The sequence below is a fragment of the Poromitra crassiceps genome (genome assembly GCF_964638095.1).
Source record: "Poromitra crassiceps genome assembly, chromosome: 11".
In the NCBI taxonomy this organism is placed as follows: Eukaryota; Metazoa; Chordata; class Actinopteri; order Beryciformes; family Melamphaidae; genus Poromitra; species Poromitra crassiceps.
The window spans coordinates 47,526,064-47,539,701 of record NC_139643.1 but is presented as its reverse complement, the minus strand read 5'-3'; the positions used below and the strand labels follow the sequence as shown (position 1 = coordinate 47,539,701).

The following is a 13,638-nucleotide window of genomic DNA, read 5'->3' as shown; positions in this document are numbered from 1 at the left end:
GCCAATGGGAACTGTTAGTTCTGAATATATTATAGAAACAGACCATTATTGGGACGCAACGAGATGAGGAAGTGACAACTCCGTCACAACAAACGGGGTTGCTATATTTTCGACAAATTAATCCAGAATCATGTTTTATGGACCAGAGACACACGTTTTTAAGAGGTTACAGCTGCACGAATTGGGACCTTTAACTTAACTTAAGTTGCTAACGCGTAGTGTAAACAACAGCACTGTTTGTGTGTGAGTGTGTTCTTCATCGTTGTCTTCTGGCAACCAGCTTGCAGGTGCTGCTGAGTGTGTGTTCAGCTATGTTCACACCGAGATATTTATTTTTCTCTCTGTCGCTTGATTCAACCCTTTGGAATCGCTCTGTCGCTCTGTTTAAATCGCTCGTCAACAGGCACAATAATTGACGGACATCTGGGGGCTATAATGTTACGCAATGTCGTGATATTTGTCCACTACGAGCCACCGTAGTTGTTTACAAGCTAAGCCTATCAGCATGCTCCTCGCGCTCCAAGCCAGTGTGATCCTTGACTCACTCTCACACGTCGGCAGCCAATCAGCGTTGAACAGCGAGCGACTGATGCCAGCGTAATTTCGCTCGAGTTGGGATATTTCATCTCGGGCGACGAGCGAATTTTCTCCCTATCGCTCTGTCTCTGTCGCTCGGGACGCCCAGCGATTTTTCTCCCGGGCGAATATACGCTCAATCGCTCGTTTGCATTGACTTTGTATGTAAACTCGATGCCAGCGAAAAACTTTAATAGGCCGGTGTGAACGCAGCTTTAGAGATGGAAATTAAACAAATTGAATAAAAATACAATTATCTAAATATTGGGGGCAATTTTTGCCTCTGGATCATGGCTTTTAGGGGCATTCTGAGATTTCTTGTGGGGATTTTCGCCCTGGCTAAATTCCTACACTGCTCAGCAGCAACAGTATACTTGCTCGACTAATAACTCGACTCGAGTTACATTTTTGGTGAGCTGCACGCCGCCTATGCCGGGAGGCTCGTCAGATGACGCGGCGTAGCCCAATGGCGTCTACAGTTTTTGACGCCCGACAATAAATTTAGCTTTAATCACACTATGACCTATCAGAGTTTTCACAGCGTTTTGCAACACGTACGGCGGTCCAACTGCTTGCCGATGCATGCTCCAGCTTCCTAGTATTGTGCAACTTGTTTACAACATCCTTCGTCTCTGGTGAGACGAAGGATGAGCCCGGCCTGGAGTCACCCACAGGGCCTTAGACCCTCCATGCATCTTTCAATACTGCGGTGTAGCACTAAACTCTATTGCAGCGGATTGGGCGTGATCAACCCTTCCGCGGGCAACGTTGCAGAGAGAGTAGGAAGGCTGATCCGTGAGCGGCTTCTGGGACGCGAGTCGGGGTCTTAATTGGCCTCGGCTGGGTCTACTGGGCGAGGGTGTATGATGTTGAGAGACCCGAAACACCTTACGACCCCAGATAACATCACTGATGACGCGTCCTAGTGCATGCTGTAGTATGTATTTTAAAACATAGGATCCTGGCTCCCCTGACCAGTGACACTTAGGAAAGACTAGGTGACAACCAAGTATAGTTTGGTGACAAGCTGGAGAGACAGTTGACGGTCGGAGAGACGGCATTCGGTACGGGATGGGTTTAGCACCCCATCCTGGCTCTCTCGTGAGGGAGAAATCCACAAACGCTTCGGATTAGCCTCCTGAAAATCTGTGCAAAGAAAATCTGTGCAAAATTAATAACTCATTAACTCAAATCAACTCTCAATAACTGTCAAACTAGATGAATGATGAATAGTTTGACAGTTATTGAGAGTTGATTTGAGTTAATGAGTTATTAATTTGAGTTAGTGTGGACCAGTGATGTCACTGGTCCACACTTTAACACTCAATAACTGTCAAATTAAATGACAGACTTCAAAAGAGTTTACAGTTTTCTGATATACTACTGATGTTCTAATGATACAAAGCTGGTTGAAAATGGGCGGAGTGTTCCTTTAAGGATCCTACAATTAAACTTGACATCACAAAAAAGGTGTCATCTGATTCTCATTCTTTGTGACAAAAGTATCACTGTGAACCCACACGCGCGCGCACACACACACACACACGCACGCACACACACACACACACACACACACACACACACACACACACACACACACACACACACACACACACACTCACCATCTCCTCCCTTCTTCTTGTCCTCCTTCTCCCTCTTGCCGTCGTGTGTGGTGGATTGCCGGCTGTGCTTGGCAGCCTTGTGTGCGGCGCTCGGCTGCGGCTCTCTGTCCGCGCTGCGCTTCTTCCCCTCGCCGCCTCCACCATCGCCCCCGCCCCCTCCCCCTCCATCGCTACTCGTCTGTGCGTGGCGTTGCCGCCGCTCCTCGTCCCTGTCCCTATTGCGGTCGCCATGGGCGCCGTGGTCGCCATGGTCGCCATGGGCACCGTGGTTGTTGTGGTTCTTGCCCGGCTCTTTGTGCAGCTTGGCGTGGCGAGCCTCTTTGCGGGGGGTTGGCGGGCTGGGCTCTTTGCGGGGGGGAGGCGGGCTGGGCTCGGGCTCGGGGCTCTCGTATTCCTCAGACTGGTAGCCGCCTTCCAGCGGCGGGCTGTACTGCGGCGGAGGAGGAGGAGGAGGCGGCGAGGGGGAGTAGTTGGTGCGGTAGTCTCGCTCCTCCATCATCTCCTCCTCCTCCTCCTCCTCTTCCTCCTCCTCCGCGTAGGGGGGCTCCTCCTCGGGGGAGAGCTCGGGGGGGCGTCTGCGGGCCCCTCCGCTTTCCTCGGGGCCCCGAGAGTGCGCGTGCGGCCGTGGCGCCTCTCTGGCGTGGCTGTTGCTGGGTTTGCTGCTGCTGCTGCTGCAGGGAGACGGACCAAAACACAACGCTTTGAATGCAGGGAGACGGACCAAAACACAACACTTTGAATGCAGGGAGACGGACCAAAACACAACGCTTTGAATGCAGGGAGACGGACCAAAACACAATGCTTTGAATGCAGGGAGACGGACCAAAACACAACGCTTTGAATGCAGGGAGACGGACCAAAACACAACACTTTGAATGCAGGGAGACGGACCAAAACACAACACTTTGAATGCAGGGAGACGGACCAAAACACAACGCTTTGAATGCAGGGAGACGGACCAAAACACAACACTTTGAATGCAGGGAGACGGACCAAAACACAATGCTTTGAATGCAGGGAGACGGACCAAAACACAACACTTTGAATGCAGGGAGACGGACCAAAACACAACACTTTGAATGCAGGGAGACGGACCAAAACACAACACTTTGAATGCAGGGAGACGGACCAAAACACAACGCTTTGAATGCAGGGAGACGGACCAAAACACAATGCTTTGAATGCAGGGAGACGGACCAAAACACAACACTTTGAATGCAGGGAGACGGACCAAAACACAACACTTTGAATGCAGGGAGACGGACCAAAACACAACACTTTGAATGCAGGGAGACGGACCAAAACACAATGCTTTGAATGCAGGGAGACGGACCAAAACACAACACTTTGAATGCAGGGAGACGGACCAAAACACAATGCTTTGAATGCAGGGAGACGGACCAAAACACAACACTTTGAATGCAGGGAGACGGACCAAAACACAATGCTTTGAATGCAGGGAGACGGACCAAAACACAACACTTTGAATGCAGGGAGACGGACCAAAACACAACACTTTGAATGCAGGGAGACGGACCAAAACACAACACTTTGAATGCAGGGAGACGGACCAAAACACAACACTTTGAATGCAGGGAGACGGACCAAAACACAATGCTTTGAATGCAGGGAGACGGACCAAAACACAACACTTTGAATGCAGGGAGACGGACCAAAACACAATGCTTTGAATGCAGGGAGACGGACCAAAACACAACACTTTGAATGCAGGGAGACGGACCAAAACACAACACTTTGAATGCAGGGAGACGGACCAAAACACAACACTTTGAATGCAGGGAGACGGACCAAAACACAACGCTTTGAATGCAGGGAGACGGACCAAAACACAATGCTTTGAATGCAGGGAGACGGACCAAAACACAACGCTTTGAATGCAGGGAGACGGACCAAAACACAACGCTTTGAATGCAGGGAGACGGACCAAAACACAATGCTTTGAATGCAGGGAGACGGACCAAAACACAACGCTTTGAATGCAGGGAGACGGACCAAAACACAACGCTTTGAATGCTTTGGGATGAAGAGACCACAGTTTTTTTTAACCCTTCAGAAAGCACAAAACCATAACTTTGTGGTTTCTGAAGGGTTACAAATGTGAGTCTTTATTGGACCGTGAACAGATAGGGAGCTCCAGGTTTGGCTCATAGACTTCAAATCATTTGCATACCTCCAATATACTTTTCTTTTTTTATATCCGATTTTCTCCCCAATTGTACTTGGCCTAAAGTGCCTCACGTGATGTAAATGTGCTATCAAATGCTTTACCTGTCTGCCGACTGAGGGACCAGTTTCTTCCACTTGGCGACGAGGCTTTTCGCCACCTCTCCGGCTAATTCATTCTTCCTGAAAGAATTCACCGTCTTCCCCACTCCAGTTTCCTGTGCAACAATACAGGGAGATGAGAATGTGGCCACTCATTCTGTCAGCATCCAAGCCAACTTTCTCTTATGTCTAGTTCACATTAGGCGCTCCGAGCCCTCGGAGAGCAGAGTTTTTTTTTTTTTTTTTTTTAGCTCTGGAACAAACCTGCCCCCACAGATCAGAGGCAAATCACCGCCTCTGTGAACCGTCCACAGACGCGAGCAGGGAGCTTCACCGAGTGCTCGCCGATGAGTCACAGAGGTCCCCACAGATATCTACCAGCCGAAATATCTGCTGGTGTCGGGAGAGCAGAGCGTAGTGAGGCGCAGACGGCCCGGGAAAGCAGAGCGTAGTGAGGCGCAGACGGCCCGGGAGAGCAGAGCGTAGTGAGGCGCAGACGTGTCGGGAGAGCAGAGCGTAGTGAGGCGCAGACGGCCCGGGAGAGCAGAGCGTAGTGAGGCGCAGACGGCCGGGAGAGCAGAGCGTAGTGAGGCACGACGCAGACGGCCCGGGAGAGCAGAGCGTAGTGAGGCACAGACGGCCCGGGAGAGCAGAGTGTAGTGAGGCGCAGAAGGCCAGGGAGAGCAGAGCGTAGTGAGGCGCAGACGGCCCGGGAGAGCAGAGTGTAGTGAGGCGCAGACGCAGACGGCCCGGGAGAGCAGAGCGTAGTGAGGCACAGACGGCCCGGGAGAGCAGAGTGTAGTGAGGCGCAGACGGCCAGGGAGAGCAGAGCGTAGTGAGGCGCAGACGGCCCGGGAGAGCAGAGTGTAGTGAGGTGCAGACGGCCAGGGAGAGCAGAGCGTAGTGAGGCGCAGACGGCCCGGGAGAGCAGAGTGTAGTCAGGCGCAGACGGCCAGGGAGAGCAGAGTGTAGTGAGGCGCAGACGGCCCGGGAGAGCAGAGCGTAGTGAGGCGCAGACGGCCCGGGAGAGCAGAGTGTAGTGAGGCACAGACGCAGACGGCCCGGGAGAGCAGAGTGTAGTGAGGCGCAGACGGCCCGGGAGAGCAGAGCGTAGTGAGGCACAGACGCAGACGGCCCGGGAGAGCAGAGCGTAGTGAGGCGCAGACGGCCCGGGAGAGCAGAGTGTAGTGAGGCACAGACGCAGACGGCCCGGGAGAGCAGAGCGTAGTGAGGCGCAGACGGCCAGGGAGAGCAGAGTGTAGTGAGGCGCAGACGCAGACGGCCCGGGAGAGCAGAGTGTAGTGAGGCGCAGACGGCCAGGGAGAGCAGAGCGTAGTGAGGCACAGACGGCCCGGGAGAGCAGAGTGTAGTGAGGCGCAGACGGCCCGGGAGAGCAGAGCGTAGTGAGGCACAGACGGCCAGGGAGAGCAGAGTGTAGTGAGGCACAGACGCAGACGGCCCGGGAGAGCAGAGCGTAGTGAGGCGCAGACGGCCAGGGAGAGCAGAGTGTAGTGAGGCGCAGACGCAGACGGCCCGGGAGAGCAGAGTGTAGTGAGGCGCAGACGGCCAGGGAGAGCAGAGCGTAGTGAGGTGCAGACGGCCCGGGAGAGCAGAGTGTAGTGAGGCACAGACGCAGACGGCCCGGGAGAGCAGAGTGTAGTGAGGCGCAGACGGCCCGGGAGAGCAGAGCGTAGAGAGGCGCAGACGGCCAGGGTGATGTCTTCTCAGATGGAGAAAGCTATTCCACAGGATTGGTACAAACTGCTGTCCCACAACCAAAAAAAACACATTTAAAAAGCATTTAAGTTAGCTATGCAAATCTTAGATATGTACCGAGAACATTCTATTATTTATCAAAAGTAAACCCAAAATTATAATTGGGATGAAAATAAACTGACTTTGAACCGATTTGTTAGAATCACTCATTACGTTGTGCTAGCGTGCGTGTAGAACGAATAAAGCCGGTGTGAGACTGCGTTTGTGGACTTGTCAGGGATTCTCCTCGTGAGACATCTTGCAATGTGTGACCTGTCACAGCTCAGTCACATAGTGTGAAAACCACCACGACACAAAGACTCCTGGTTACAAGACAGACAGTTGTGTGAATGGAACAGCGACTGACGAATGACAACCATCGAGTAGTCTGTACGAGACATTAGTTTAGATGAATAGCATAAGGGGACATTCAGACCAAAAGAGTTTTTTTTTCTCCGGTCAGAACGCTATGAAAATCATGTCGAGAGCACTTCCATTGTGCACAAAACACAGCGCACGGAGCGGTTTTTTTAGTGCTCCGTTTTATTTTCCCCTGCAGTCACGCGCACTAGAGTTGACGAGACAACGACCCCACGGACGGTAGCCAGCTGGTTTTGTCTGTTTGATGTTGTTGACTGTCAACATGAAAGCCAGATTATTGCGAATTCTGGCAGCAGCGGAGGTTGAAAATCCGTCGGGAGGAGAAAAGGTAGGAAGAGTGAAAAAAACGAGCTTTAAAGCGCCCACAGCGCTCCTCCAAAAACAACAGACGCCACCAGCGCTTAAACGCCAGGGGCCGGTTGCACCAAGTGGTCTTAACTATGCCTGGTCGTAACTCCTACGTCGGTCTTAGTTAAGACCAGTCTTTAGAGTGGATTTATGCCTGTTGCACCAACAGGGTTTATGTCTGGTCTTAACTACGCTGGTCGTAGCAATGCGATGCCATGTGAATTGCCAGGGAATGCCCCCTGATTGGATGATGTTGCAAAAATGTGCCTCGCGACCTGCTTGGAGCGTCACTGTGCCACTACGCTCTATCAGCCACTACTGTATGTGCATCACTACACTACACTCCTCCCACCCTCCCTCGCTCCGGGTGAAAAATGGCTGCGATTGAGCCAGACAGACAGACTGAATGAAATTGAATGTAACGTTCCCAATTCTATGGTATTAAATTCTAAAAAATTAACGGCAACATTTGGGAAGGCTAAGCTACACAACTAGTTACCGTAGTTATAATCTAACATCGTGCTTCAAAGACGGAGAACTGGCTGTGTTACGACGATGACGGTAAGGACTCAAAAAGGTCTCCGCGGAGATCTCTGTTACAGGCAGGCACTACGCCTCCTCCTCACCAGTCGTAAGAGTTACGCCTGGGCTTAGTGAAAATAAGGCTTAAGCCGTCTTGGTGCAACCGGCGTAGCTGTTAGGTCGTAAAGTTACGACCAACTTAGCTTAAGACCAGTGTAAGACCAGTTGGTGCAACTGGCCCCAGGTGCTTTCATTAAAAGAGGAGCACGTCTAGCGCGTCCTTACATAGAGAATGAATTGCAGAAAGATGCTGGCAGCTCCAAAAACGCTTTTGGTCTGAATGTCCCCTATGGGACAGCTGCATCACATCATGTGTATTGAGGACAATTACAAGATACTATTGGAGAAGTCTGTCTTACTGTAGGTAGATTTTATTCCGTTTTTATTTGTACAGGCAGAGATTCTAGTTTGGAAAGTGAGGGAATGTGATTGAAGAGGCTGCCACATTGACTATGTTTACATGCACACAATATTCCGGTTTTTGCCCATATTCGGAAAATGACAATATTCCAACTAAATGAATAATTCACTAATATTCCCGTTTACATGCAGACGTAGCTCGCCCTCCCCGACACGTGAGGGAGGGGGGGAGAGAGAGAGAGATGCAGGTAGGCGGAGTTTTTCTGTTGAGAATAAACAGAGCAGCGCAGCGCTATTCTTTTACCAGCATCACTTAGTCCATTTCAGGAGCTTGCTGCTGGAAAGTTTGGCGTTGCGATATTTGCACATCCAAGTTTTTCATAAAAAGTAGGCTAGTAGCCTAAGTTATTAGCTCACAGGCTCGCAAGCATTTCAGGCTTCCGTGGGCACCACTCTCTCTTTAAATATCTCTCACTTTAAATCGATGTTTCTCATCTCCTCCCGATCAGAAATGTGGGGTTTTCTTTTCACATGCCAGAGATGATGGATTATATGATTATATCGCCTCTTCTAGTGCTTTCTAGCACACATCAGCTGACCGCAAATACGCAACAACATGCGTCGCAAACTGCAGTAAAATCCCTGATTGAGACGCATATTCCAAATGCGCTGTATACATGATCAAAGAATCCTCCTAAAACCCGAATAATACTGGAATAACCCACATGTCTTAATCGCAAAATACTAAATTCGGAAAAAGTCCAAATTCGGAAAATCCAACTGGAATATGCTGTTTACATGACCCTTATCAAATTCAGAATATTGTCATTTTCCGAATAATAGTGGAATATTGTGTGCATGTAAACGTAGTCACTGAATCAACAAATCCTCACCACAAGTATATCCACAGTCATGGGAAGCTCCCCCAGTCTTCTGAGAGTCTTCAGTAGCTGCACAAGAAAAAGAGTGTTTAGAAGGAAGAAGAGTCAGAGTTGAGAGGAAATGAAATGAACCACTACATTGGACTACATTGTAACAGCTTTCAGTAGCAGAGGACTACATTGTAACAGCTTTCAGTATCAGAGGACTACATTGTAACAGCTTTCAGTAGCAGAGGACTACATTGTAACAAGCTTTCCATATCAGAGGACTACATTGTAACAGCTTTCAGTAGCAGAGGACTACATTGTAACAGCTTTCAGTACCAGAGGACTAGAATGGCTATCATTAGTTTTACATCAGTGGAGGAAAATTAGAGCTCTTTTCATTATCAATCATTGTTCCCCTTAATTATTTTGTGTATGTTGAAAATAATGGCATATGCCCATTACAAGTTATCAGAGGAGAGATTTTTTTTAAATCCCCATTTCATTTTTACTTGATAAATTACAAAAACGATTAATCGGTTATCAACACTTTAATCGATTAATTTTCTGTCAATCGATTTAATCAATTAACCAACTAATCATTTCAGAAAATGGTTGGGATAGAAGCCCTTTTAGCACTTGTGTACTTTGTTGTGGTGAGGTCGTATTATGTGTTATTCTTAGTCATTTTTGCATTAAAATTAAATTAAAGGGAACATTTTGATGATCATAACAGGAATAGGGCTGCACAATTAATCGAATCGCAATCCAAATCGCAATATGGCTAAGTGCGATATCCAAATCACAGGAGCCTGCAATTATTTGATAAAGGAAAAATGTGTCACAACATAGATAGCATTAAATGAAGTAGTGTGGTGCTACAGAGATGCCCCGGCCTATAAATCATATTCTCCAGACGTAAGGGAACATGCTTATTTGGTACAGAGAAAATCACATCACATTTTTACTTTATTTTTGTCTGAAAAAGAAATGGAAAAATTGCCATTGCCACTAAAATAGTATTGCATATCACAATATCTGCCAGTACAATCGCAATATGATTTTTTTTGGCATATCGTGCAGCCCTAAACAGGAATGCAGCAGCAGCAGTGACACAGCATTCCAGGTACAAGGAATATACATTTTCAAATCCTGGGCAAACCAAATCTGATTCCAAGATGCTCAAAAAAGGTCAATAAGAAATAACAGAAATGTAGTAAGAAACCAAGCCAACCTGTGACCTACTTTTGCCCACTTCCGGGGCAAAGGATGTCACGTGAGTGTTCAGCTCTATTGTGGTATCTTGATACGCAAAAACTGACAAAATGAGGTATGAATAATTTTGACTAGGATATATCGTGTGTGTGTGTGTGTTAGGCCTGCACGATATGAGGAAAATCTGCGATGTGCAATAACATTGTTCAATATAGCGATGACGATACGACTTGCGATAAATAAACTAATATTAAAGTACCGGTATGCATTTTAGCTATACAGTTCTATGTCTTTCTGCTTTAATAATGCTAACATAGACCCCAAACATAGCCTATGCCCACTGAATAAAGAAATGAAATACACACTGACTCGCACTGTTGCAAGGGAAAGGTGTACGCTGGATTTACAACACCATACAAAATGATCAGATGCTGAGTGGGAATGCATGACGCATGTAAATAAAACCACTTTTGTTATTCATTGCGTTTCAGGCAGTCTTTGAGATGTGTTTATTGCACATGTTCATATTGCGATGATGATGAAAATACGATTAATTGTGCAGCCCTACACACACACACACACACACACACACACACACAAATCTAAAATCAGTAACAATATAAATTTCAACTTGCCTAATGCCTATGTATAAAGATGACTGTTTTCGTCACAGGTTTCACTGTGCCAACTGTTCTACCCACTTACAATATGGACACATTTGTTGTTGTACATCTTGTTCTAATGATGTTAACAGGCCCTGTACTAATCTTATCAAATGAGGCTTTCCGTTGTAATGCATCTATTTGAAGGTCCTTCACATAAAGATGTTCAGGATCTGCTGGCCTGTTTGATGCCTGTGTGCACCCTGTTCATGTAACCGTTTTTAGATAGTCTTGTCTGATTGCAACTTGGGACAGTAGACTACATTTCAAACAAACTGTGCTCAGTGTGAGTCAGGACTGCGTGTCGTGGGGGGACTGACTGATGTCGTGGCCTAAACGTTAATGGGGCAGCTGGCAGACTGAAGTGGTGAAACTGCAGTCTGGGGAAAGTAGAGGGGTTGATTGGATCCAAATCAATCAGGTGAAACCGAATCAAGAATATGCCCACGCCAATTCCTGGTCACTCCCGAGATTGTTTTGCGAGAACACTGATGAGGCGCAGTGTCATTTCAGCAGTGATAGATTAAGTAAACAAAGAGGCGGTCAGATAACGCTACTATGTCCTGCTCAAAATTGTAACAGCAGATCCTGTGGCTTGAGAGATGTGAAACAAACGGTGCCACCAATGAATGTAACTGTTACATCCATTCTTATATTGTAACATAATAACATTAAAGAGGCCTAGCTGCCGTTAGCCAGCGATGTGCTAACGGAGAGATTATCATCGCTGTAGCGGACACTTTTTTGACACTAACGTTAGCATGACGGCTAACAGCTAGCTACACTGGCAACGAGTCCAGCTAGAAGGCAAATGTTGTGGTTGATGTTTTGATATTGTTGAAGCGGTGGTTACACCCAGCTGCAGGCAGGCATGAACACAAGAGCAAAAGCACAGGGGTTGTAACGTTACAAGGACATTAGCTATAATAATATCAATGTTAAAGCCCCTTCGTTATCGTGACGTGCTCAGGTGCTGCCTTCATGTGCTGATCGAAATATTGAATGAACATGTGAACGGCCCAGAAACAAATAAAATAATAGTTATAATAATGGAGGTATAACGTGGTAACGTCTACATTTTATATGACATCAGACTTGTCCGGTGACAGTGTGAAAAATGCTGATGGTAGGTTGGTTGATGCCTTTTATTATTGTTGTTTGAGGCGATTTTGTGTAAATAGATTGTATTGTTGTACGTTTCTAGTTTCATTCTTTGTTTCACTTTTATTTACCACATTTTGCAATTCTTTGGGAAAGGGACATGGCTAATTTGGATTTCTTCCCTTCAGTCTGCTACTGCAACACAAAGTACCTCTGTACCACTCAAAACAACAGACCAAAACACTTTTGTGACATGAAAGGCGTCCTTTCATTACTAGTATTTCCATGCGAGACGCAGTTAAATGCGTGACAAGACGCATTTGGGGCTACCAGTCTCTGAATGGGGGAGGCCATAAGCAGCACTTGAATGCAGCATGAATAAAACCAACGCCGTTGCGACTTTCACGGAACTGCCACGGCCACGGAACAGTTTCGGGCCCGGGGACAAAACGTCGCATTCAGGGGACCTAGTCGGTGCTAAATATCACCCAATCTGTCCACCTCGGCCGGGTTCAATCGTTACCTTTCGGGGCTCCGGATTCTCCAAGAGCCGAGACTGAAGTCTGTCCACTGTTTCCAGCAGCTCCTCCGCCATGTTTACTGTCTGCTGGTACCCTGGAGCCCGGAAACTACTTCATCACCGACCGAAGAAAAGAAAAAACAAGGTTCCGCTAGTTTCTTGTCCGCCACGCCACTGCAGGCTGTAGCCAGACGGGTCAGTATTTTTATTAAAAAAAAAATATATATATGTACATTAAAATCGAGAAAAATAAAGTGTACGTTAGCACACGTGTAGTTAACCATGAACAAGTACATTCAAGTTCCCCACAGTGGTGAGGGGAAAAGTAGACCATTGATTAACGGAAATACGTCAGAGCAGCTGACAGCGCAGAAAGAGAGCAACACCTGTTCGTTTCACAAAAGCACTGGATTACATGGGAATAGATAGATAGATAGATAGATAGATAGATAGATAGATAGATAGATAGATAGATAGATAGATAGATAGATAGATAGATAGATAGATAGATAGATAGATAGATAGATAGATAGATAGATAGATAGAAAGAAAGATAGATAGATAGATAGATAGATAAATAGATAGATTTTGTCCTATATGAAATAACAATCAGTAAAATATCCCAATATAACATAAACAATAACCTACACATATAGGGGCCTGAACACCAAAGTCATCAAAATAGTTAAATTTTAAATAAATACTTGAATGACATCTTTATCTCCTGTGGTATAAAGTTAATATTCATCTAATAAATTACTATAATATTTTCTATAAGGACGCTTGACTGATATTTTTATAGCATAGTTATCAAATTGATCATAGGACTATTATAATTGTGCACTTTTCTACATCTCTCTCATTTTCCTTCTTCCCCTTTCTCTCTCGATCATCATCTTCAAAAAAAACTAAAAAAGAAAATTCAAAAAGTTTAATGGTTGTAAATTTGTAGGAATTAATTCAGAAATTTAGGAATGAGGAAAAACTGTAATCTCTCCATCGTATTTTGACCATTTTGCAACATGTCCATAGCTTGGCTTGGTCCCACACAGCAAGTGTAAAAAATGGTGGCATGGCGCACAGTGCACACACAGGACACAAACCACTTGGTAGTTCGTCCCTCCTGCCCCATCTAAACCCACTGGAGGGAGGGGCAGTAGGGGGTATTTTGGGGATATTTTTGGAGGGGAGGGAGACGCGGGGTGCCTGTATTTGGAAATGTAGGTGGATGTTGGAGGTGGGTGGTTGTGATGTGAGCTCGGGGAGGCGGGGGCTGCCGGGCAGGGTGGGTGCGAGGTGTGTGTCATAGCCTTGGTTGGGACCCCTGGTCGCCCTCAAACACTGACACACACACACAGCATTCT

General features: G+C 46.9%; 1 protein-coding gene across 2 annotated transcripts in view; it reads right to left on the bottom strand.

The window, feature by feature from the left end:
* The window catches only part of eloa (elongin A), a 33,416-nt gene extending 21,017 nt beyond the window's left edge, over positions 1-12,399 (bottom strand). The window contains exons 1-4 of one of the 2 annotated variants that reach the window (XM_083646148.1): positions 12,278-12,399; positions 8,804-8,860; positions 4,488-4,600; positions 2,199-2,869 (exon numbers count right to left, since the gene is read on the bottom strand). In XM_083646148.1, coding sequence (XP_083502274.1) covers positions 2,199-2,869; positions 4,488-4,600; positions 8,804-8,860; positions 12,278-12,349 — 913 coding nt within the window. In that variant the 5' untranslated portion in view covers positions 12,350-12,399. The remainder of the gene's footprint in view (positions 1-2,198; positions 2,870-4,487; positions 4,601-8,803; positions 8,861-12,277) is intronic. The other variant, XM_083646149.1, reaches the window with a different exon arrangement.
* Positions 12,400-13,638: the final 1,239 nt, after the last annotated feature.